General features: G+C 45.8%; 1 protein-coding gene across 2 annotated transcripts in view; it reads left to right on the top strand.

The window, feature by feature from the left end:
- Window positions 1-27,267, top strand: part of ABHD10 (abhydrolase domain containing 10, depalmitoylase) — a 46,330-nt gene that overhangs the window by 1,305 nt on the left and 17,758 nt on the right. For both annotated transcript variants that reach the window (XM_038759181.1, XM_038759180.1), the window contains exon 2: window positions 10,901-11,084. In XM_038759181.1, the coding sequence (XP_038615109.1) occupies window positions 10,901-11,084 (184 nt within the window). The remainder of the gene's footprint in view (window positions 1-10,900; window positions 11,085-27,267) is intronic.

Raw genomic sequence — 27,267 nt, 5'->3', positions numbered from 1 at the left:
AGTGCTTAATACAGTGCCTGGCGCACAGGGAGTGCTTAATAAATACACAATTTTTCTTCTTCTTCTTCTTCTTATTTTTATTAATTACCATTTTGACAGTGAAAAAACAGGATAGAAAGAACATCAATTCTTTTGAAATATGGTGTTGGAGAGACTTCTCCTAATACCATGGACTGCCCGAAAAGCAAACAAATGGATTTTGGAGCAAATTAAACCGAATTGGTCATTGGAAGCCAAATGACTTAGATTAGCATATTTTGGACACTTAACCAGGAGGACTAATTCTCTGGAGAAGACACTAATGCTAGGAAAAGTCCAGGGAAAACATGGAGTAATACTAATAATATGAATGAACGGTATTTGTTAAGTGCTTACCATGTGCCAAGCACCGTTCTAAGCACTGGGGTAGATATAAGGTAATCAGGTTGTCCCATGTAAGGCTCACAAATAGCTTGACTTGGTGAAAAGAGCACATGCTTGGGAGTCAGAGGTCATGGGTTCCAATCCTGGCTCCTCCACTTATCAGCTGTGTGACTTTGGGCAAGTGACAACTTGTCTGTGCCTCAGTTCCCTCATCTGTAAAATGAGGATTAAGACTGTGAGCCCCACATGGGACAACCTGATTACCTTGTATCTACTCTAGTGCTTAGAATAGTGCTTGGCACATAGTAAGCACTTAACAAAATGTCATCATTGTTATTATTACTATTAATTCCCATTTTACAGGTGAGATAGAGGAAGAGGCAGACCAGCAGCTAGATGGAGACCATAACAAAGATAACGGAAGAACCATTAGAAAGGTTGTGGATTATGGCAGAGGATGGGATGTTCTGGAGAAAGTATATCTGTGGAGTCGCTATGAATCGGAAACGACTCGGCACTTTATAATAATAAATAATCCCCATTTTACAGATGAGGTAACTGAGGCCCAGAGAAGTGAAGTGACTTGCCCAAGGTCACACAGCAGACAAGTGTCAAAACTAGAATTAGAACCCAGGTGCTTCTGATTCCAAGGCCTGTGCTCTATCCACTAAGCCAAGCTGCTTCTCTGTGGGTTTGAGCCCCATGTGGGTCAGGGACTGTGTCCAACCTGACTATTTTGTACAGTGCCTGGCACAGACTGAAGTGAATAGGTGACAGACTGAGGGCAAATAGGGGAAGTGAAGGCTTAATTGGGGAAGCCTTCTTTCCCCCAGTCTTTAATCATTTTGATCCCTTTCTCACATTCCTTCTCTCTTTCTCCATGCCCACATTGATCCTTGGGGACTTCAGTATCCACATAGATGTTCCTGATGAGCCTTCTGCTGACCACCTTCACTCCTCAACTCAACTGCACTGACCTCCTGCTTCACCCTATCTCCCCAATTAACCAACTTGGACACATGCAAGTGTCATCTCTAACCATTGCACAATCTCTACCCTCACCAACTCTGAAATCCCTCTCTCTGACCATAACCTCCTCACTTGCCTCCTCTCCCACATACCTTCTCCCCATAAATCTGTACTTTTCCCTCATCAGAGACCTCTGATCTTTTGACCCTATCCAATTTTCTCAACTCATCATGCCCCACTTAGCCTCCATGCCCAAACTATGCTCTCCTGATGGCCAAATAGACACTCTCAACACCACCCTCTACTGAACTCATTTCACTCTCTCCCCTATCCCTTCGTTGATCTCGTACCATTAACTCACAGCCCTGGATCACCTGCACAGCCCCCTCTCCTTTGCTCCTGTGCTTGAGCCACAGAGCGCTCCTGGCAGAAATCTAAATATTTAAAGTTTGTCCTTGTGTGCTTTAACTCTGCCCTCTCTTCTGCCTGGCAAAACTATTTCTCCACCCTTACTGACACCCATGCCCATCGCCTTCGCCAATTGTTCCAGACATTTAACTCCCTCTCGGGCCCCCTGTCCCCCTGCCTCCCCCATCCCTTGCCTCCAGTGACCTGGCCACCTACTTTATTGAGAAAAGTGACACTATCAGGCATGAGCTTCCTAAAATTGCCCCTGCCCCTCCTCAGTTCCTCCCCCTTCCTGCCCCCTCTTCAACTTTCCCATCCTTCCCAGCAGTATCTCTAGAGGAGATCTCCTGTTTCCTCTCCAAAGCCACCTCCTCCACCTGTGCGCTCGACCCCATTCCTTCACACCTTATCAAAATGCTTGCCCCCTCCTTTCTTCCTTCCCTAACAACCATCTTCAATTATTTGCTCTCCAGTGGCTTCTTCCCCACTGTTTTCAAACAAGCCCATGTCTCCACTATCCTAAAAAAAAACTCCCTTGACCCCACAACTCCCTCGTTATCACCCCATCTCCCTCCTACCATTCCTCTTCAGACTCCTTGAATGAGTTGTCTACACTCACTGTCTCAAATTCTTCTCCTCCAATTCCCTTCTTGACCCCTTCCAATCTAACTTCCATCTCCTTCACTCCACAGAAACCGCCCTTTCTAAAATCACCAATGATCTCCTTGCCAAATCCAATGACCTCTACTCCATCCTAATCCTCCTCAACCTCTCAGCTGCCTTCAACACTGTGGACCACCCCCTTCTCCTGGAAATGTTATCCAACCGTGGCTTCACTGACTCTGTCCTCTCCTGGCCCTACTCTTATCCTCTATGGGCTCCTCCTCTGCCTCCCATCCCCTAATTGTGGAGGTCCCTCAAGGTTCAATTCTGGGGAGGTCCCCTTCTACTCTCCATCTACACCCACTCCTTTGGAGAATTCATTCGCTCCCTTGGCTTCGACAACCACCTCTATGTGGATGATACCCAAATCTCTATCTCCAGCCTTGATCTCGCCCTCTCTGTAGTCCGGCATTTCCTCTTTCTTTCAGGACATCTCTACTTGGATGTCCTCCTGTCACCTCAAGTTTAACATGTCCAAAACAGAACTCCTTGTCTTCCCACCCAAACCCAGCTCCTCAAAAAAACTCCAGTGGTTGCCCATTCACCTCCGCATCAAAAAAACTCCTCACCATTGGCTTTAAAGCATTCCACCACATTGCCCCCTCCTACCTGACCTCACTACCCCTTCTACAACCCAACCCTCACAGTTCACTCCTCTAGTGCTAACCTTCCCACTGTGCCTTGGTCATGCTTCTATCACTCCCAACCCCTGGCCCACACTCTGCCTCTGTCACCCCAAATCTCCCTCCTCAAAACTGACAGACAATAACTCTCCCGCCACCTTCAAGGCACATCTCCTCCTGGAGGCCTTCCTAGTCTAAGCCCCACTTTCCTCTTCCACTCCCTTCTGCAGCACCCTGACTTGTTCTCTTTGTTCTTCCTCCCAGCTCCATTGCACTTGTGTACATATCTGTAATTTATTTGTATTTATGTCTATCTCCCCTCAGCCAACACTGTAAACTTGTTGTGGGCAGGAAATGTGTCTGTTTATTATTGTATTGTACTTTCCAAAGTGTTTAGTACAGTGCTTTGTACACAGTAAGCACTCAATAAATGGAATTGATTGAATTGAATGAAAGAATGAATGGAAGGCTTCTTGAAGGAGATGAGGTTTTAATAAGGCTTTGAAGGTGAGCAGAGTGATATGGAAGGGGAGGGAGTTCCATGCCAGAGGCAGGATGTGGGCAAGGGGTCAGCAGTGAGGTAAAGGAGATCTAGGTACAGTGAGTAGGTTGACAGAAAAGTGGAGTGTTCAGTTTCTGGGTTGTAATAGGAAATCAGTGAGGTAAAGTAGGAGGGGGAGAATTTATATAATAATAATAATAATGATGGTGTTAAGCAATTACTGTGTACGAAGCACTGTTCTAAGCGCTGGGGAGGTTACAAGGTGATCAGGTTGTCCCACGGAGGGCTCACAGTTTTAATCCCCATTTTACAACTGAGGTAACTGAAGCCCAGAGAAGTGAAGTGACTTTCCCAAAGTCACACAGCTGACAGTTGGCGGAGCTGGGATTTGAACCCATGACCTCTGACTCCAAAGCCTGTGCTCTTTCCACTGAGCCACGCTGCTTCTCCTTCTCTTATATGCAGAATTCCACTTACAAGAGGTGCTTTTGTTTTTGGGGAAGCTCTAACGGACCTAAATCAGAATAGAGGAACCAGGTACCATCCTTAAACAAATCCAGTATGCATTTTACCTCCGGTTATTGAAAGCTTTAATCCTCCATCTCTCCCTCTTTTGTTTGTAAATCAATTAATCTGTGATATTTATTGAGCACTTAGAACACTGTACTAAGCACTTGGAAGAGTTCGATAGAATGGAGTTGGTAGAAACAGTCCCTGCTCACAAAGAGTTTACAGTTCAGAGGGGGAGACAAACATTAAAATAAATTAAAGGTAGGAGAAATGGTAGTTTACAAGTATATGTATGTTACGTAAGTGCTGGGGTTGGGCTGACTTAAATGGTATAGACCCAAATGCTTAGGCAAGGAGGGAGGGAGAATAGGGAGATTTAGGGGCAAAGTCAGACAGATCCTGTTGGAGGAGATATGATTTTAGTAGCACTTGAAGATGGGGAGAGTATTGGACTAGAGGATATGAAGGGGGAGGGTGTTCCAGGCTAGAGGGAGGATGTGAGCAAGAAGAGAAGCAGCATGGCATAATGAATAAAGCATGGGCCTGGGAGTCAGCAGGATGTGGGGTCTCATCCTGGTTCTTCTGCTTGTCTTCTGTATGACCTTGGGCAAGTCACTTTACTTTTCTGTTCCTCAGTTACTTCATCTTTAAAATGGGAATTAAGACCTCTTTTGCGGGGGGGGGGGCCCTCAAGGTTCAATTCTGGGTCCCCTTCTATTCTCCATCTATACCCACTCCCTTGGCTTCAACTACCACCTCTGTGCAGATGATACCCAAATCTACATCTCCAGCCCTGATTTATCTCCCTCTCTGCAGTCTGGCATTTCATTTTGCCTTCAAGATATCTCTACGTGGATGTTCTCCTATCACCTCAAGCTTAACATGAGACTTTCCCATCAGTGTAGGCAGCACCACCATCCTTCTTGTCTCACAAGCCCGTAACCTTGGTGTTACCCTTGATTCCTCTCTCTCATTCAACTCACTTATTCAATCCATTACTAAATCCTTGTAGGTCCCACCTTCACAACATTGCTAAAATCTGCGCTTTCTTCTCCATCCAAACTGCCACCACGTAAATACAGTCACTCATCTTGTTCCCCCTGGATTACTCCATCAGCCTTCTTTCTGACCTCTCAGCCTCCTGACTCTCCCCACTCCAGTCTATGGATTGCTGCCCAGATCTGCCTGGATAATTTTTCTACAAAGACATTCAGGATATGTCACCTGACTTCTCAAAAAAAACTCCAGGGGTTGCCCATTCACCTCTGCATCAAACAAAAACTCCTCACCATTGACTTTAAAGCACTCAATCACTTTACTCCTTCCTACCTCAACTTGCTTATCTCCTACTACTACAGCCCAGCCCCTGCACTTCACTCCTGTAATGTTTACCTTGTCACTGTTCCTCTATCTCACCTATCTCACAGCTGACCTCCTCCTGTCTCTGATCTGGAAATCTGGCAGACAATTACTCTCCCCACCTTCAATGCCTTGTTGAGGGCACATCTCCTCTAGGAGGGCTTCCCTGACTAAGCCTCCCATTTTCTCTCTCCCACTCCCTTCTGTCTCTCCAACTTGCTCCCTTTGCTCTTCCTCTACTCCCAGCTCCACAGCACTTATGTACATATCTGTCACTATATATATATTAATGTCTGTCCCCCCTCTAGACTGTAAACTCATGTGGCCAGGGAATTTATCTGTTCATTGTTGTATTGCACTCTTCCAAGCGCTTAATACAATGTTTGCAGACAGTAAGCACTAGTAAATGCAATTGAATGAAATGAATGAATGTGAGATATGGACACAGTTAAAGAGTGGGAATGCTCAGTGAACGTGTCTGCCAGCTCTGTTATATTGTACTCTTCCAAGTGCTTAATTCAGTACTCTGAACACAGTAAGGGTTTAGTAGGTGTGATTGATTGACTGATTGAAAGAGAGGAGGAGCCAATCAGAGGCACTGAGAATTAGCAGTCAGAGGGATAGGAGAACCAGGAGAGGACAGTGTCAGTGAAGCCAAGGTTGGATAATGTTTCCAGGAGAAGGGGTGATCCACAATGTTGAACGCAACTGAGAGGTCAAGGGAGATTAAGATGGGCTAGAGGGCAGTGGATTTGTCAGAAAGGTCATTGATGACTTCAGAGAAGGCCATTTCTGTGGAGTGAAGTAGGCAGCATCCAGATTACACAGTGCCGAGAGAATTGGAGGAGCGGAAGTGGAGGTAATCATCATCATCATCAATCATCAATCGTGTTTATTGAGCGCTTACTATGTGCAGAGCACTGTACTAAGCGCTTGGGAAGTACAAATTGGCAACATATAGAGACAGTCCCTACCCAGCAGTGGGCTCACAGTCTAAAAGGGGGAGACAGAGAACAAAACCAAACATACTAACAAAATAAAATAAATAGAATAGATATGTACAAATAAAATAAATAAATAAATAGAGTAATAAATATGTACAAACATATATACATATATACAGGTGCTGTGGGGAAGGGAAGGAGGTAAGAAGGGGGAGATGGAGAGGGGGACGAGGGGGAGAGGAAGGGGCTCAGTCTGGGAAGGCCTCCTGGAGGAGGTGAGCTCTCAGCAGGGCCTTGAAGGGAGGAAGAGAGCTAGCTTGGCGGATGGGCAGAGGGAGGGCATTCCAGGCCCGGGGCATGACGTGGGCCGGGGATCGATGGCGGGACAGGCGAGAACGAGGTACGGTGAGGAGATTAGCGGCGGAGGAGCGGAGGGTGCGGGCTGGGCTGGAGAAGGAGAGAAGGGAGGTGAGGTAGGAGGGGGCAAGGTGATGGACAGCCTTGAAGCCCAGGGTGAGGAGTTTCTGCCTGATGCGCAGATTGATTGGTAGCCACTGGAGATTTTTCAGGAGGGGAGTAATATGCCCAGAGCGTTTCTGGACAAAGATAATCCGGGCAGCAGCATGAAGTATGAATTGAAGTGGGGAGAGACACGAGGATGGGAGATCAGAGAGAAGGCTGATGCAGTAGTCCAGACGGGATAGGATAAGAGCTTGAATGAGCAGGGTAGCGGTTGGGATGGAGAGGAAAGGGCGGATCTTGGCAATGTTGCGGAGCTGAGACCGGCAGGTTTTGGTGACGGCTTGGATGTGGGGGGTGAATGAGGATGTGAGGGGTGAATGAGTGAGGTAATGAGGGCAGACAACTTGTTTGAGGAGAATTTGGAGAGGAATGATAGGAGAGGGATGGGGGTGCTTAAGGAGAGGGAGCCATTGTGTCAAAGGAGGGTTTTTTTAAGTGTAGGAGATAACATGGACAGGCCTGAAAGCAGTGGGGAAGGAGCCTTTGGAAAGTGAGCGATTGAAGAAGGAGATCAGGGAGGGGAGCAAGAAGGAAAATTATCATACAAGGGGCATTATTATTTTTGTACAAAAGAGCCAAAGAAAATGAAAACTTTGAGCAATTGAGGCAGTCACAAGTTAAATGTGCTAATCAGTGATATTTATTGAGCACCTGTTGTATACAGAACCCTGACCTATGCCTTTGGGAGAGTCCAATACAACAGTTATGTTATAGCTTGCTTCATTGAGGAAGTGTAATTATGAGAGAGAAAGAGAGGCTTTAATCTGGCTGTTTGGTTGTTTTTATTGTGGATGTCAGAGTTGCAAAGCAAGCTGTTTCTCCATTGAACAGACTTGTGAAAGCATTGCTGTTTAGATGTTACCTCTAATAACTTGAATCAGGATTTTGCTGCCATTTGCCAGCTTTGATTTGAAATAGCATCTGAGGCCCTCAGTGGGAGGAGCAGGGGTCGCTCCACTGAATGAGGGCTGGTGGGGAGAGGAGGCAAGGCACAGCCTTGGCAGGTTGGGTTATAGGAGTGCAGAAGAACTTATCAACCACAAACACCTCAAAGCTGCACCACATGGGGATGGGGGCAGAGGGAAGGAGGGATACAGTTCCTTGGAATTGAATGCTTCATTTCCCTCCTCAGGCAAGAGAAAGCTATTGCCCAACTCCTGCTGTCACTGCACATGCATGCCAAGCTTCAGTGTCGCTGCCTTGTGGAGACTACTGAACTCAACTACTTGGGTCCTGGCATGTGCTGGGAAGGGCATGGGAAGAACAGCACACCTTTCTCTTCACCAGCCTCCGTAGAGACTACTAATTGGCATAAGGGCTGCCTTTGGTCTCCTGTGGTCTGCTGGAAAGAGCACAGGACTGGAAGTTGGGAGAACTGTGTTCTTATAAAAATAATAATAACTGTAGTATTTGTTAAGCTCTTACTGTATTCCAGGAACTGTACTAAGCGCTGGAATGGATACAAGCAAATCAGGTTAGACGCTATCCCTGTCCCACATGGGGCCCACAGTCTCAATCCCCATTTTACAAATGAGGGAACTGAGGCCCAGAGAAGTGAAGTGACTTGCCCAAGGTCACACAGCAAACAAGTGGTGGAGCCGGTATTAGAACCCATGACCTTCTGACTTCCAGGCCCATGCTCTATCCAGTATGCAATGCTGCTTCTCTAATCCTGACTCTCCCACTTGCCTGCTGTATAACCTTGGGCAAGTCACTTAACTGCTATGTGCCTCAGTTTCCTCATATGTAAAATGGGGATGAAATACCTGTAATCCTTTACTCATAGACTGTGAGCCCCTTGAGGGATAGGGACTACATTTGTTTGGAATGTGTTGTATCTGCCCAAGTGGTTGATACATAGTAAGTGCCTAATAAATGCTATTATTAATAATATTAATTATTAATTATTATTATTCATTATTATTATTATTACTCCCAGCCCCAGCACCCTTGGGGCTGAGCAGCCTCTTTATTATGACAGTATTTGTTAAGCACTTACTTTGTGCCAGGCACTAGGGTAGATACAAGATCATCAGGTTGGACACAGTCTCTGTCCCCCTGGGGCTTACAGTCTAAGCAGGTGCATAGTAAGTGCCTAATAAATGCTATTATTATTATTACTACTCCCAGCCCCAGCACTCTTGGAGTTGACCGGCCTCTTTATTATGACAGTATTTGTTAAGCACTTACTTTGTGCCAGGCACTGTACTAAGCGCTGGGGTAGATATAGGATCATCAAGTTGGACACAGTCTCTGTCCCCCTGGGGCTCACAGTCTAAGCAGGTGGGGAATAGAGATTTTACAGGTGAGGAAACTGAGGAACAGAGAAGTTGTGACTTCCTGAAGGTCACAGAGCAGGCAAGTGGCAAAGCTGGGCTTAGAACTCAGGTCATCTGACTCCAGGCCCATGCTCTTTCCACTAGGTCACATTGCTTCCCTGCCTCACATGGATAACCAGCCATAGCACAGTTGCCACTTTTGGATGGCGCAGTGGTTGAGGGGAAGGCAGAGGGTGAGGCAGGGGACAGGTTGCCACTGGAGACAAGGATTGGTTGCCTTCAGATAAGCAGTCGAGATGGCTCAACATGCTGCCGGTGCAGACATTTGGAGCCCCACCAGTCTGGGCCAGTGGACCTGGGTACTTATATCAGAGAGCCATGAGTGAAGCCTCTATCTTGGCTTCTCCAGCTCAGGAGGTGGCCCAAATGCTGGTGGTGTCGCCTTGACCCTGGGGGCCTGAGCTCCAGTGCCACCTTTGCTTCTGGGAAGCACCAGATTTGGTTCAGACCCTGGGGTCAGTCATCTGTTGGGGTACTTGGAAAAGATACTGAGGTTTGAAAGCCAACTGGCTTCCTTTCAGCACAGTATTTTGGTTCAGTAAAGTCTGGTGAACTAATGGCAATTCAGTTACTCAACAGATGGTATTTATTGCCAATTTGTACTTCCCAAGCGCTTAGTACAGTGCTCTGCACACAGTAAGCACTCAATAAATACGATTGATGATGATGATGATTGAGCACAGAGTATTCTCCCCAAACATTTTTTAATAAAAAAAAATGACCAAAATAGCTGGAGAAAATGACAATAGTTGATGATACAGTATTTTGATTTCCCTGTATTAAGTTGACTATTTGTGCATTATAAACATTGTATGTCATTGACTGTTGGGGCTAAGCCACTGACTTTGCCCTCACAGCTTTTTGGGCAGACCTCCCCATGCCTTAGACACCAGAAAGGGGTGCCCCCATTTCCACATCTTACCTCTGATAGAAAAATTTCCCCCTGGTCCAGCCCTGGGGCAGGAGCCTACTCCCACCTCAACCCCAATGTCTGTTTGGGAGAACCTCCAATGGAGGCTAATTCCATTGGCATAAAACAGTCAGTCAATAAGCCAATCATTTAGTATCATCCTCAATATTGTACTCTCCCAAGTATTTAGTACTGTGCTCTGCACACAATAAATATGATTGATTGATCGATGCTCACCAGGAGGCGGAGGGACCCAGAGGCAACTCTTGCCACCACAACCTTGCCTTCTCCCCATCAGTTTTATCAGTGGAACTTGTGAACTGTGGTTCCACTACTCTGGTACAAGAGCTTGCTGGCTCTCACCCCTGAAACAGATTGGTGACATGAGAGATGTACAAAGTTTGAGGGCAGGAAGAAAGATGGGCATGTAACAGTGCAGATAGAGCGAAATGTCAGCAGCCGACACCGCTTGCGTGAGCCCTGATTGTATCTTTTGACCCCGGGGTGTGCTGCATCCAAACAGACTCATGTTGGATGAATATTCCTGAATTCCCTAATAAAAGTCCAGCAGAGATGCAAGCTGAGGGCACGGATTATGGCCAAACTGAGTACATGTGGCATTTTCCTAGATGTTCATAGGCCATATAAATCCATAGCCAGATATTAGTGTCATCAGCTCACTTTCTGATATCTCAAAATTCTGTTTATATGTGCAACTCTTTTCAGGGGTCATGAGAGCCCTTTGTCATGATGTGTTTAATTTTTTTTTATTTTTTTTCCATATTTAGTTGGCAAGCAGAAGACAACACTGTCTTTCCTTAGTCGACCAGATTTGCCAAACCTGGCGTATCAGAAACTAAAAGGCAAGAACCCTGGACTTATTTTCCTCCCCGGCTATATTTCAAATATGAGTGGTACCAAAGCCCTGGCACTTGAAGAGTTTTGCAAATCTCTGGGCCATTCCTATGTAAGGTAGGAACAAAAAATATGTGTTAAATTTCTGTGAATGTTTTGGCTAGTGATGGCCACATGCTAATGTTGATTACAATAGCAACTTTGTAAGCATGAATTAAGATCCACTGCTTCTTTGTCCATTAATTTCATCAGATCAGCAATATAGAGGGTTCATCATGTGAGCTGGAAGGGTCAGCATCCTTTGCCAAGGAAAGAATGGGTTGAGCTAAAGTTCATTGAGCCAGATAATTTTCTCCATTCACCAGTCTCATTATTTAAATAGTGAATGTAATAGCTCTTAACATTGCATGTTGCCTTGTGAGATTTAATGAAGGCTCTCCTGGCTCTTGGGACACTGCACTTTATTAAGTCATTTGATCCTCAAGTGCTTCAAGCCAAATCTGTAACCAGCTGTGTGCAGAGAGTGTATAGGGACAAAACCTCTATTGGCTAGAAGTCAGCTTCTGATATTATAATCTGGCTGTGTTAATATAGGATCTCACTAAATGGTAATGGAGGTGTGACTCCATCTTAATATTTGAAGTACATTATTCTCCCCTTACTTTGTCTTTGAGTCCCTTGTGGTTCAAGAACTGCACTACCTGATTTAACTTGATTTATCTGATTTAACCCCAGTGCGTAGAACAATGCTACACATATAGCGTTGTTAAACAAATACCATCGTAATAATAATTCCAGTGCGCCTTGCAGGTAGGGCACATGAATTCTGTTTCTCTTGTTCTTTCGTGAATGCTCAGTACAGAGAATTGCACTCAGAAAGGTGCTAAGCGAATACTGCTGCTACTGTTTCACTTGCCAGGGCTACACTAAGAACCAGAATCTGCCTTCTTATCTGTTTTAGAGTACTAAATTTGAGGATATTGGACTACAGTTTTTGTCTTCTGTCAGTACTTTTTCCTTTTCCACTGTACTTGTATTTTACTGATTGCCATGGCAAGAATTGCACCTATTTATAGTATGGTACCGTTTCATGTGCAAATCAGTACTAGTAGTGATGAGTAGTGCTTTGTGAAGTCTAATACATTTTGGGACCTCAGTAGGAAAGCAGGGATTTGAAATTAGTCTCTAACTCTGAAGAGTTACCTAAGTCTGCTGCTGTGTTTTGTGAAAGGACTCCTGGCCAATAAATGTCAAAAAATAATGAACTGGCACTTTTTCAATGACTTTCTTTTTAACTGAGAATGAATCTCTGTTTTGAAATGATTAGATACTACAAAACTAATCTTTCAAACAATTAGGTCCAGTTATCCTTCAACGAGGGGATTGTGTTCTGGTGAAACCGTACATTCAGGATAATTAATGTTGTAGTTCTCAACTTTTCCAACACTGTATAATAATAATAATAATAATAGCATTTATTAACTGCTTACTATGTGCAAAGCACTGTTCCAAGTGCTAGGGAGGTTACAAGGTGATCAGGTTGTCCCACGGGGGGCTCACAGTCTTAATCCCCATTTTACAGATGACGGAACTGAGGCCCAGAGAAGTTAAGTGACTTGCCCAAAGTCACACAGCTGACAATGGGTGGAGCCAGGATTTGAACCCATGACCTCTGACTCCAAAGCCCATGCTCGTTCCCACTGAGCCACGCTGCTTCTGTATGTGCATTCACATAAACAGTGTCTTCCAACACATGATTCCCTAGATCCGAACAGGCTCATGGTGTCAGAGAGAAGCTGTCCAAAATCCTCTACATCCACCTAGCCAAAATACAAAGTGACAGCGTATTTTAGAGCAGAACTGAGTGAATTGAATTGAAACCAACAATGGAAGGCTTTGAGAACCAATAATTTACCAGTGCTGAGGGAAGACCATGACAAGGTTTTGAAGACATGTAAAACACATTTCTAGATCAAATAATTTTCACTATTGGGTTTTTTACAAGAATGCTTTTTTTTATAGACCTGTATTCCCAGAATGTATCACAACCGTTTTAATTACGTTTATGACATCTCATTTTACTATGAGGCACTTAATACAGTGCTTTGCACACAGTAAGCACTCAATAAATGCGACTGAACAGGGAAATCGACTATCATAAAATAAAATAGTGGCAGAACTTCCAAAGTATTTATTTGAATGCCTGCTGTGCGTAGAGCATTGCACACTCAGTTCATTCATTCATTCATTCAATCGTATTTATTGAGCACTTACTATGTGCAGGGCACTGTACTAAGCGCTTGGGAAGTACAAGTTGGCAACATATAGAGATGGTCCTTTCCCAACAGCGGACTCACAGTCTAGAAGGGGGAGACAGACAACAGAACAAAACATATTAACAAAATAAAATAGAATAGTAAATATGTACAAGTAAAATAAATAGAGTAATAAATCTGTACAAACATATATACAGGTACTGTGGGGAGGGGAAGGATGTAGGGCGGGGGGATGGGGAGGGGAAGAGGATTCCTTGCAGCTAAGGTCCCTACAATGCGCCAGTTTATTGTTGTATTATCCTCTCCCAAGTGCTTAGTACAGTGCTCTGCACACCATAAGCATTCAATAAATTCAATTAACTGACCAACAACGGTCCCAGCCACCAAAGCCACAGCAGAGGGTATTGGGGAAAGGCATGGTGAAATCCTAGTGGACTGCAACTTTCCTGCATTGTAGAGGTTTAGATCTCATTCCTCTGGACCAGTTGGAGCAGGAGCTGATGGGAAGTCCCATTGGCATGGAGACAGGGAAGCATCATCCATATTGTGATTTTTTCACTGTGTGTTTTATGATTAATAGGAATGTATCCAAATTAGCAAACATCAGAATAAGACACAGATTGTTGACAGAACATTCCTTATTTGGTTAGAATTCATGCTATATCTATTAAGTAGTGGTGTATAAAATGAGTTTTCCTTAATATCGGGTGCGTCAGAAATATGACACCTACATTATAGGAAAGCTGACTATTTTTCTGTATTTATTATACTGAGGCGAGATAAAGAAATCAGATGAGATCTTTGTCCTCAAGAAACTTAGAGTGTACAGGCATACTCTGGGTTCCAAACACCCACAGTATGTAAAATCTGGCGTTCGTCATCATCATCATCATAATTGTGGTAATCTTTAACACTTACTATGTGCCAAGCACTTTACTAAATTCCGGGTAGATGCCAGATCGTCAGGGCCCACAAGGGTCTCACAGTTTAAGTAGGAGGGAAACAAAGTATTGAATCCCTATTTTACAGATGAGGAAACTGAGGCACTCAGAGGTGAAGTGACTTGCCAACTTGCCAACTATGTTGGCAACTTGTACTTCCCAAGTGCTTAGTACAGTGCTCTGCACACAGTAAGTGCTCAATAAATACGATTGAATGAATGAATGAATGAACTTGTCCGTGGTCACAGAGCAGGCAAATCGCAGAGGTGGGATTAAAGCCCAGGTCTCCTAACTCCCAAGCTCATGCTCTTTCCAATAGGCCACACTGCTTATACACTGATCGCTGGTGTAGCCCAGGATTTGCAAGTCTTCCTCACCCCCCAACATTACATCCAATTACAGCCCATACATTACCTAAAGCTGTATTCACCAGCACCGTGGCTCCTTTTGACTCTAAAAGCCACACACGAATGCAGCCAGGTTGAGCACACTTCCACCCTCAGCTCCATGTGTGAGAGCCAGCCCTCTCGCTGAGATCATCCACCAAGAGGCCTCATCCCCCTGTTCCCACTTGCAGCCCCATCTTCTTCACTTCCCACTTCCCAGTCCCTGTGAGAGACAGACTAGGACAGACTAGAGGTAATAGCTGTTGCAGTGGGTGCAGCTGCCAGTTAACAGGCCACCCTCGCCCAACCCTCCCATTTTTCTTATCCTTCCCAGTTGGGGTGGGCAGGTGGGAGAGCAGAGGCAATGTGATGAAATTCAACATGCTAGCAGGAAGGGGTTGGAGAGACGGAAGATGGGAGGAGGGGGCCATGTACAAGCGGAAGGACATTCCTGAGAAACGGGAAGGAAATAAACACAGGTGGAGGAGAAGGATTTATAAGACAACTTTTACTTATTTCTAGAGTCTGGCCATCATGTCAGGACTAGTTCTGGAAAGGAGCCAACAAATTGCTTGTAAGGCTGTGAGATAATGTACAGCCATTTATATTATATCCTATATACACTCTCTCTCTCTCTCTCTCTCTCTCTCTCTCTCTCTCTTCCCCCCCACCACCTTCCCCCTCCTCCCTACCCTCTACGTGGCTATCTTGCCAACACTTCAAACTCAACACTTCCAAAACTGAACTCCTCCTCATCATTCCTAAACCCCCTTCTCCCCCTGACTTTCCTTTCACTGTAGGCAACACAGTCATCCTTCACATACCACAAGCCTGCAATGCCTCTTTCTCCTTTAACCCAGATATCCAGTTGGATATCTGAATCCTAAATTTTGTCCATTCTATCTCCACAACATCTCCAGGATTCACCCCTTGTTCTACATCCGAACTGCTACCAAGTTGGTTGTAAGCTCCTCTCTGACCACCCCTGCCCCCAGCCTCTCCACTGTCCAATCCATACTTCACTCTGCTGCCTGGGTTATTTTTCTAATACATTGCCCTGCACATCTTCTCATTCTTCAAAAATTCCAATGGTTCCCCATCCATCTATACATCCGGCAGATGCTCCTGACCGCCAGCTTTAAGGCACTTAGCTCTCTCCCCACCACTTACCCTCACTCTTCTTCCACTACAAGTCAACTGGCACACTGCTTCTTTCAAACTAACCTTCTGTGTTTTTATTTCTCTCCAGCTAAGCTCTAGCTCACACCCTCCCTCCTGCCTAAAACTCCCTCTCCTGTCTCATCTGGCAGACCACTGCTTAAGACCATGTTTAAAGTCCTTCTAAAATCAGATATCTTCCAGGAGGTCTTCCCTGATTAATCTCTCACCCCCCCATCCTATTTACCCCACTATTGCCATTTCAGCACTTTTGTGTCCTTTTTTATGGTATTTGTTAAGCACTTACTATGTGCCAAACACTGTACTAAGCCCTAGGGGAGATACAAGCTAACCAGGTTGGACACAATCCATGTCACACATGGGGCTCACAGTCTTAATCCCCATTTTACAGATGAGGTAACCAAGGCACAGAGACATTAAATGACTTGCCCGAAGTCACACAGCATGTAAGTGGCAGCACTGGGATCAGAACCCAAGACCTTCTGATGCCCAGGTGTATGCTCAATCCCCTAGACCAAGGGCCTCTAAGCCCTTGGAAACTCACCACTCCTCCTTCCCATAGCACTTTTGTACTTATCTTTTCACTTCATTGCTGCCCTCTACTTATAGTTTATTTTAACATCTGTTTTCCCGCATTTTTTTAATGGTATTTGTTAAGCACTTACTATATGCCTGGCACTGTTCTAAGTGCTAGGGTAGATACAGGTAATCAGGTTGGGCACAATCTATGTCCTTCATGGGGCTCACAGTCCTAATTCCCATTTTACAGATTAGGTAGCTGAGGCAGAGAGAAGTTAACTGACTTGCCCCAAGTCACACAGCAGACAGGTGGCAGAGGTGGGATTAAAACCCATGTCCTTCTGACTCTCAGGCCTGGGCTCCATCCACTAGGCAATGCTGCTTCCCACTGAACTGTAAGCTTCTTGAGGACAGGGATTCTGTCTACTAATTTATTGTACTCTTAGTACAGTGCTTATCACGGTCCCCTGTAGAGCAAGTGCTAAATAAATGCTACTGATTGAAGATAACAGTGACAATGAAATTCACCTATGAATGTCTGTGAAACCAAGAAGTTTTAGCCCCTCCAGTGCTAGTGAGCTAAACTCAGTGCTAGTCAGTTAAGCCCATTAGCCTGGCCAGGTTGTGACCAGTCACCAATAGATGGATAGCTATTTGTCCTTTGGACTCAGACACAGCAGCCAGAAATTTTTTTATGTCTGGCAAAAAAGCAGGTCAGTTTTGGCCATGTCAAGTTTAAGACACTAGCAAGACATCCAGATGGGTTTTCCTGAAGGCAGAAGGAAATGTTTAATTATAGAGCCAGTGAGATATCCTCCATCACCTCAAACTTAACATGCCCAAGACTAAACTCCTTATCTTCCCACTCAAACCCCATCCTTCTGCTGACTTTCATAGTAGGTGGCGCCACCATCCTTCCTGTCTTCCTGAATCACAAACCCGTAGCCTTGGCGTTATCCTTGACTCCTCTCTCTCATTTAGTCCATCACTAAATCCTGTCAGTCCCACCTTCACAGCATCACTAAATTCCACCCTTTCTTCTCTATCCAATTGCTTCCACATTAACACAGTCACTCACCCTATCCTGCCTGGATTACTGCATCATCGACCTTGCTGATCTCCCAGCCTCCTATTTCTCCCCATTCCAGTCTATGGACTGTTGCCCAGATCTGCCCAGATCATTTTTCCAGGACCCCGCCCCCCTTCGTCTTCTCCCACTCCCTTCTGTGTTGCCCTGACTTGCCCCAGTTCCAGCCCCACAGTATTTATGTACATGTCTGTAATGAATTTGTATTGATGTCTGTCTTCCCTCTCTAGACTGTAAGCTCGTTGTGGGCAGGGAATGTGACATTAATTGTTGTATTGTACTTTCCCAAGCACTTAGAACAGTGCTCTGAATATAGTAAGCACTCAATAAATATGACTGAATGAATGAATGCAGGAAGGAAGGAATGGATGAATGAATATCCTGACTGGAGATGTGATCTTTAGAGCCATCACAGAAATGTGGTAGGTTGAAATGATGTGAGCAGATGAAAGAGGGATTGCAAAAGTGAGAAGAGCAGAGTACCCAGAACTGAAGCCTTGTGCAACTCTCCTGCACTCCCACCCTCCCACAGTTAAAACACAAGAAGGGCCAGCAAAGAGATAGAGAAGGGGCAGCCGGAGAAGTAGGATGAAAATCAGGAACTGGTCCCGTGAGCCTTAAATCTCTTTGCTGATCTCCTGAAACATACTGCAGTTGTCTGCCCCAATCAATCAATCAATCAATCAATCAATCGTATTTATTGAGCGCTTACTATGTGCAGAGCACTGTACTAAGCGCTTGGGAAGTACAAATTGGCAACACATAGAGACAGTCCCTACCCAACAGTGGGCTCACAGTCTAAAAGGGGGAGACAGAGAACAGAACCAAACATACCAACAAAATAAAATAAATAGGATAGAAATGTACAAGTAAAATAAATAAATAAATAAATAAATAAATAGAGTAATAAATATGTACAACCATATATATGTATATACAGGTGCTGTGGGGAAGGGAAGGAGGTAAGATGGGGGGATGGAGAGGGGGACGAGGGGGAGAGGAGGGAAGGGGCTCAGTCTGGGAAGGCCTCCTGGAGGAGGTGAGCTCTCAGCAGGGCCTTGAAGGGAGGAAGAGAGCTAGCTTGGCGGAGGGGCAGAGGGAGGGCATTCCAGGCCCGGGGGATGACGTGGGCCGGGGGTCGACGGCGGAACAGGCGAGAACGAGGTACAGTGAGGAGATTAGCAGTGGAGGAGCGGAGGTTGCGGGCTGGGCAGTAGAAGGAGAGAAGGGAGGTGAGGTAGGAGGGGGTGAGGTGATGGAGAGCCTTGAAGCCCAGGGTGAGGAGTTTCTGCCTGATGCGCAGATTGATTGGTAGCCACTGGAGATTTTTGAGGAGGGGAGTAATATGCCCGGAGCGTTTCTGGACAAAGATAATCCGGGCAGCAGCATGAAGTATGGATTGAAGTGGAGAGAGACACGAGGATGGGAGATCAGAGAGAAGGCTGGTGCAGTAGTCCAGACGGGATAGGATGAGAGCTTGAATGAGCAGGGTAGCAGTTTGGATGGAGAGGAAAGGGCAGATCTTGGCAATGTTGCGGAGCTGAGACCGGCAGGTTTTGGTGACGGCTCGGATGTGAGGTGTGAATGAGAGAGCGGAGTCGAGGATGACACCAAGGTTGCGGGCTTGTGAGACGGGAAGGGTGGTAGTGCCGTCAACAGAGATGGGAAAGTCAGGGAGAGGACAAGGTTTGGGAGGGAAGACAAGGAGCTCAGTCTTCGACATGTTGAGCTTTAGGTGGCGGGCGGACATCCAGATGGAGATGTCCTGAAGGCAGGAGGAGATGCGAGCCTGGAGGGAGGGGGAGAGAGCAGGGGCAGAGATGTAGATCTGGGTGTCATCAGCGTAGAGATGATAGTTGAAGCCGTGGGAGCGAATGAGGTCACCAAGGGAGTGAGTGTAGATTGAGAACAGAAGGGGACCAAGCACTGAACCTTGGGGAACCCCCACAGTAAGAGGATGGAAGGGGGAGGAGGAGCCTGCAAAAGAGACTGAGAAAGAACGACCGGAGAGATAAGAGGAGAACCAGGAGAGGACGGAGTCTGTGAAGCCAAGGTCAGATAGCGTGTTGAGAAGGGGGTGGTCCACAGTGTCAAAGGCAGCTGAGAGGTCGAGGAGGATTAGGACAGAATATGAGCCGTTGGATTTGGCAAGCAGGAGGTCATTGGTGACCTTTGAGAGGGCAGTTTCCGTGGAATGAAGGGGACTGAAGCCAGACTGGAGGGGGTCGAGGAGAGAGTTGTTGTTGAGGAATTCTAGGCAGCGCGTGTAGACAACTCGTTCAAGGAGTTTGGAAAGGAATGGTAGGAGGGATATGGGACGATAACTAGAAGGTGAGGTGGGGTCAAGAGAGGGTTTTTTTAGGATGGGAGAGACATGGGCATGTTTGAAGGCAGAGGGGAAGGAACCAGTGGAGAGTGAGCGGTTGAAGATGGAAGTTAAGGAGGGGAGAAGGGATGGAGCGAGAGATTTCATAAGATGAGAGGGAATGGGGTCAGAAGCACAGGTGGCCGGAGTAGCACTTGAGAGGAGGGAGGAGAGTTCCTCTGAGGATACTGCTGGGAAGGATGGGAGAGTAGCAGAGAGTGTTGAGAGCCGGGGGGATGGAGAAAGGGGTTTGCTGCCCCAAACCAGCATGTTTTTGAAATCTGTTTGCAGCAGGAAATTAGATTTTTCTGCCCAAATGTGCTTGGAACAAATCCTACTCTGTGTCAGTTGGTAGAGATATTTTTTTTAATGATATCTGTTAAGCACTCAATGTGTGCCAGGCTCTGTACTAAGGTGCTGGGCAAGGTACAAGATAAATATGTTGGACATAGCCCGTGTCCCACATGGGGCTCACAGTCTTTAAAGCCTGATTTTACTGATGAGGAAACTGAGGCACAGAGAAGTGAAGTGATTTGCCCAAGGTCACACAGCAGACAAGTGGCAGAGCTGGCATTAGAACCCAGGTCCTTCTAACTCCCAGGCCACACTGCTTCTCAATTTTCAATCTCTTCTTGGAGAGATATCTCCAAGCCAACAAGGCCAATGTCTTCAGAATCACAAACCACGAATCAAACCACTGAGTCCATTTGGAAATGCTGATTTTCATCCCATTGAGACTTTTCCACCCGTCCAGCCCGGTTGCCATCCAGAGCGACTTCGGGGCAAATTCAGTTATTCAGGCCAACTCGCCAGTGTGAGGTGGGGAGCCGAGAATTGCCAATATCTCCTGGACGGGAGCTGTCACCTGGGGGAGCTCCAAGTTAGTCAGGAAGCACAAGCCTAGAACTCAGTCCTCCACCATACAGCTGTCTGGAAAATCCCCACTGATCATATGAATTGCAACAAAAAAGACAAAGTAACAAATCTTCCCATCATAGTTGCCTGCAAGGCCAGTACCATTAGTATCACGGTTACCATGAAGACTCAGGCTGACTCTCTGGCTTTTACTAACTGTAGTCAGGTTTGCTCCGTAAAGTCCTGTGTGCTCTATGTTAACTGTCCAAGTCGTCATGGAGACAAAAGTGCTTTTGCATATTCCTGTAATGAGAATCAGAACCCATGGAGTTTGCTTCCAGTTTGGCTGTGATTTGCTGGGGGAATTGGAGTTTTTCTTTAGGGGAAGAACATCGGTGCCTCCGTATTTGCATTCCAAGCCAAATTATTGAATGGAAAAGTGGAAAAGAATAATTAAAGCTCTTTGAGATCCTCAGAAATCTGCTGTATCTCTGGGCAACATTATATATATATATCTCAGGGATCTGGGCAACAGTCCATAGATTGGAATGGGGAGAAATAGGAGGCTGGGAGATCAGCAAGGTGGCTGATGCAGTAATCCAGGCAGGATAGGGTGAGTGACTGTGTTAATAAGGTAGCAATTGGATAGAGAAGAAAGGGTGGAATTTAGTGATGCTGTGAAGGTGGGACTGACAGGATTTAGTGATGGACTGAATGAGAGAGAGGAGTCAAGGATAACGCCAAGGCTATGGATTTGTGATTCAGGGAGATTTGTCAAAGCATATTTTTAGATTGTCCAGTCATAGCCTTTTTATTTAATGCTTTCACATTGAAATATTGTAATCAGTAAGAATAGCCATGGCAACTCAACTCTTAAAATGCAGCACAGTGTCACTAGGCTCGAATAGTGAGCTTAAGTTTTAAAATGAGAGCTGTACAGTTCCTAACCCAGTCTTTTTCTCTGCCCCAGTCCTCCATTTGAGTCCTGGAAAAGCATGACCAGATTACTGCTCTCAACTCCATCCTCTATTCAAATCAACTTGCTTGCTTCCCTTTCCATTCACCACTCTCGCACCACTAACCCACAGCCCTGGATCACTGCCACTGTCCGCCTCCTTTGCTCTTATGCTCAAGCTGCTGAACGCTGCTGGCGAAAGTCTAAACACCAGCCAACCTTGTTCACTTTAAATTTATCCTATCCTGCCTTCATCATCATCATCATCAATCATATTTATTGAGCGCTTACTGTGTGCAGAGCACTGTACTAAGCGCTTGGGAAGTACAAATTGGCAACATATAGAGACAGTCCCTACCCAACAGTGGGCTCACAGTCTAAAAGGGGGAGACAGAGAACAAAACCAAACATACTAACAAAATAAAATAAATAGAATAGATATGTACAAGTAAAATAAATAAATAGAGTAATAAATATGTACAAACATATATACATATATACAGGTGCTGTGGGGAAGGGAAGGAGGTAAGATGGGGGGATGGAGAGGGGGACGAGGGGGAGAGGAAGGAAGGGGCTCAGTCTGGGAAGGCCTCCTGGAGGAGGTGAGCTCTCAGTAGGGCCTTGAAGGGAGGAAGAGAGCTAGCTTGTTGGATGGGCAGAGGGCGGGCATTCCAGGCTCGGGGAATGACGTGGGCCGGGGGTCGATGGTGGGACAGGCGAGAACGAGGTACGGTGAGGTGCCTTAACTCTGCCCTCTCCTCTGCCAGGCAAAACTATTTCTCCTCCCTTATTGACACCCATGCCCATCATCCCTGACAGCTCTTCGGTACATTTAACTCCCTTCTCAGGCCCCCTGTTCCTCCTCCTCCTCCATCCCTCACCCCCAACGATCTGGCCTCCTACTTCATTAGTAAAATTAACTCCATCAGGTCTGACCTCCCCAAAGTCACCCCTCCCCCTTCTCCACCCCCGTCACTCTCAACCCTCTCCGCTACTCTCCCATCATTCCCAGCAGTATCTTCAGATAAGATCTCCTCCCTCCTCTCAAGTGCTACTCCATCCACCTGTGCTTCAGACCCTGTTCCCTCTTATGAAAACTCTCGCCCCTTCCCTCCTCCCCTCCTTAACTTTCATCTTCAACCGCTCACTCTCCACCGGTTCCTTACCCTCTGCCTTCAAACATGCCCACATCACCCCATCCTAAAAACACCCTCTCGACCCCACCTCCCCTTCTAGTTATCAACCTATCTCCCTCCTACCCTTCCTTTCCAAACTTCTAAAACTAGTCGTCTACACTCGCTGTCTCAAATTCCTCAACATCAACTCACTCCCTGACCCCCTCCAATCTGGCTTCTGACCCCTACACTCCACTGAAACTGCCCTCTCAAAGGTCACCAATGACCTCCTTCTTGCCAAATCCAATGGCTCCTACTCTATCCTAAGCCTCCTCGACCTCTCAGCTGCCTTCGACACTGTGGATTACCCCCTTCTCCTCAACACGCTATCCAACTGTGGCTTCACAGACTCCATCCTTTCCTGGTTCTCCTCCTATCTCTCATCGCTCATTCTCAAGTCTGCTTTGCTGGCTCCTCCTCCCCCTCCCACCCCTTTACTGTAGGGGTTCCTCAAGGGTCAGTTCTTGGTCCCCTTCTGTTCTTTATCTACACTCACTCCCTTGGTGAACTCATTCGCTCCCAAGGCTTCAACTATCATCTCTACGCTGATGACACCCAAATCTACATCTCCGCCCCTGCTCCCTCTCCCTCCCTCCAGGCTCGTATCTCCTCCTGTCTTCAGGACATCTCCATCTGAATGTCTGCCTGCCCTCTAAAACTCAATATGTCCAAGACTGAACTCCTTATCTTCCCTCCCAAACCCTGCCCTCTCCCTGACTTTCCCATCACTGTAGACGGCACTACCATCCTTCCCGTCTCACAAGCCCGCAACCTTGATGTCATCCTCGACTCCTCTCTCTCATTCATCCCTCACATCCAATCTGTCACCAAAACCTGCTGGTCTCACCTCCACAACATCGCCAAGATCTGCCCTTTCCTCTCCATCCAAACTGCTACCTTGCTGGTTCAATCTCTGGTCCTACCCCTACTGGATTACTGCATCAGCCTCCTTTCTGATCTCCCATCCTCCTGTCTCTTCCCACTTCAGTCTATACTTCACTCTGCTGCCCGTATTGTCTCTGTACAGAAACACTCTGGGAGTGTCACTCCCCTCCTCAAAAATCTCCACTGGCTGCCTGTCAACCTACACATCAAGCAAAAACTCCTCATTCTCGGCTTCAAGGCTCAACATCACCTTGCCCCATCCTACGTCACCTCCCTTCTCTCCTTCTACATCCCAGCCTGCACCCTGCACTCCTCTGCCGCTAACCTCCTCACTGTGCATCGTTCTCGCCTGTCCCACTGTTGACCCCCGGCCCATGTCCTTCCCCTGGCCTGGAATGCCCTCCCTCCACACATCCGCCAAGCTAGCTGTCTTCCTCCCTTCAAAGCCCTACTGAGAGCTCACCTCCTCCAGGAGGCCTTCCCAGACTGAGCCCCCTTTTTTCTCTCCTCCTCCTCATCCCCCCCACCCTACTTCCTTTCCCTCCCCATAGCACTTGTATATATTTATACAGATTTATTACTCTATTTAATTTACTTGTACATATGTACTATTCTATGATGTGCATATACCTTAATTCTGTTTGTTTTGATGATTTTGACACTTGTCTACATGTTTTGTTGTCTTTCTCCCCCTTCTAGACTGTGAGCCCATTGTTGGGTATGGACCGTCTCTATATGTTGCCGACTTGTACTTCCCAAGTGCTTAGTACAGTGCTCTGCACACAGTAAAGCGCTCTATAAAGTACGATTGAATGAATGAATGTTTTAAGTGAATCTGTTTATGAGGAGTTATTCTCCTGGCCAAAATAACCCCCAAAGCCTCTGTAGAAAGGTTCAGTTGCCTGAAAATGTCCACAGGGTCAAATGTCCACAGGGTCCTCAAGCCTTCAGATTTTTCCTTTTGGTGGTCTGCATGTATATGAGCAATATGCACATAATGTGGATGAAGTTATTCATTGTTTCATTCCTGAGAAATTTTAGATAGCTATATTCATTTTTTAATTGAGAATTTGAAAAGCAACTGAAGGGAACTTTGAATTTCCAAGTGATCTGCATTGTAAATTGATCTCGGCATTTTGCCCAGTGTATTATGGAATTAACAAAAGGTTTGCATAGACTGAGAAACGTTATAAAAGCCCTGCAAACTTAATCTACTCCTGTTAGCCCAGTGGTTAAATGAACCACTAAGAGAATTAATAATGCTAGTACCTGAGTTAACATCCAATTCTTCGCTCTCTGAAGGAACTGGTTATTAAACTGTAACAGTAGAAGTGATGTGATAGGCTTCTTCTTACATATAAGAAGAGCAGTTTCTCTGCCTGTGCCCCAGGTTTAAGGAATTAAAATGTCATTCAAATGGTCTCCGTTAGTGTAAATAGGCATGCATATTCCTTTGAGTTGCCTTTTGGAGCTCCACGTGGCTTAAATCTAATGCATTTATATGCCTACTTAGTTTCAAAGGCTGAAGGTTTCAGACCAGTGAAAGTGTATAATCCTTTCAGTTCTGGGGTAGAACTGAAGGGCCAGTACTCATAATAACAGCAATAACAATAACTGTGGTATGTGTTAAGCACTTATTATGTGCCAAGAACTTTTCTAAACACTGGCATAGGTACAAGGTAATCCGGTTGGACACAGTTTCTGTCCCAAATGGGGCTTACAGTTTTAATCCCCATTTTACAGATGAGGTAACTGAGGCACCGTGAAGTGAAGTGACTTCCCCGAGGTCACACTGCAGACATGTGGCAGAGCTGGGATTAGAACCCACATCTTCTGACTCCCAGACCCATGCTTTTCCACTAGGCTAAGATGCTTCTCTAAAGGGGTTGCACCCAGGTCCCAAGCCTCTAGCCTAGGAGTGTCACTTGTCTCTGAAGTCAACATGACTTCTAATCCAGCTGTCCCAAGTCCACAACCACTGTTCCCTCTGCACCTTGCCTTTGCCCAGGAGAACAGGGTAGCAAGGTCCAGTAGCCTCTGATGGGAGAGCGGCACGTGGGGAAGCAGAAAGACCGTGGAACCCCTCAGCTGTAGGAGCGGGGCAGCTTCTGAGTAGCAACATAAAATGTTGTTCTCTGTCACTGACCCATGCTCCTGACCCAGCCCCCTGCCACTGCAGCCCCTCCCCTTACAGCCTGTTTGCAACTATCTGACAAGAAGCAATTGGCCTTGTGGAAAGAGTTCATACCTGGGTTCTAATCCTGGCTCTACCACTTGCCTAATGAGTGACTCTGGGCAAGTCAATTAACTTCTCTGAACCTCAGGTTTCTTATCTATAAAATGGGAATCAACACCTGTTTTCCCTACCCCTTACACTATGAGCTCCATATGGGTAAGACAGTGTGTCCAACGTAGTTATCTTGTATTTACCGTGGTGCTTAGGACAATGTTTGGAGCATAGTAAAACCCTAAGGAGTACCCCAATTATTATTGTTATTATTATTATGAAAGTTGCTAGTGCCTGCTTTAGAAAGTTTTCTCCTTTACAGATGCCTTCTTGGTATTTACCTTGTCTCACCCTGATTAAGGACTACCAAGAAACTTACAAAATTTGTTTGCATCTCTCAGTGCCACAACTTATTCAGTTTTAGGATATATGTGTCCTGAAACAGTGTAGGTTTAATTGTCCATCTAGAAGCAGATATTTGAAAATTCCATCTTTGAATTTTACCTCCTCTTAACCTTCTTCCCTGTGTTTTCCTTCTTCTTTCTGAATCCCCTCCATTTCCTCTTGAGGCTCCTTCACTCCCCACCCCACCACCCAACTGGCTCCTCTTTCTCTCTCTTTCTAACCCCTACCACTTTCCTTCTCTGGTTTCTTCCCTATTTTTTCCCCTGACCCTTTTCCTCATTGACTTTTCTTCCATTTTCTCCACCAGTTACAAATTGGGGCATCAATCCAGACAGCACCTCAATCTCTGTTCTTGCTAAGAGATTCAGACACACATAGGTTTGAATATTGACACCCATTCCATTTTGTGACTGGCAGTGAGAGTTGATTCCCTGTCCTCTAAAGTTTTTAAAAGAGATAAGGGGAAGAAATACGTACCTGGTTCCATTAACCTGCATTGTAGTTCAGTAAATGCAGATTTTTTTTTCTTCATTTTATAATGGTATCTGCTGCATCTTACAATTCCCCTACTAATATTAATTTGAGAAAAAGGTCTTATTTATAGATTTTTTTTGCATCCTAGTACCTCTTGCTATTGCAATGGAGAAAGGACAGAGGGTCTTTCAGTTGGAAGTTTCAAAGGAATCCATTTAAATATGTTCTGCCAACCCAAATATGCCCTTTCTTAATAGCTTTTATCATTGACTATTCTTATTTTCATTCATTCACTCATATTTATTGAGTGATTACTGTGTGCAGAGCACTGTACTAAGTGCTTGGAGAGTACAATACAACAATAAACAGACACGTTCCCTGCCGACAACGAACTTACAGTCTAGAGGGAGGAGACAGACATCAATGCAAATAAATAAATTACAGATATGTACATAGGTGCTGTGGGGCTGGGAGAGGGGAACAACAAAGGGCTCAAGTCAGAACAACCCAGAAGGGAATGGGAGAAGAGGAAAAGGGGGGGGCCTAGCCTGGGAAAACCTCTTGGAGGAGA

Source organism: Tachyglossus aculeatus, chromosome 17, assembly GCF_015852505.1.
Source record: "Tachyglossus aculeatus isolate mTacAcu1 chromosome 17, mTacAcu1.pri, whole genome shotgun sequence".
Lineage (NCBI taxonomy): Eukaryota > Metazoa > Chordata > Mammalia > Monotremata > Tachyglossidae > Tachyglossus > Tachyglossus aculeatus.
This window is presented reverse-complemented; position numbering and strand designations above follow the sequence as displayed.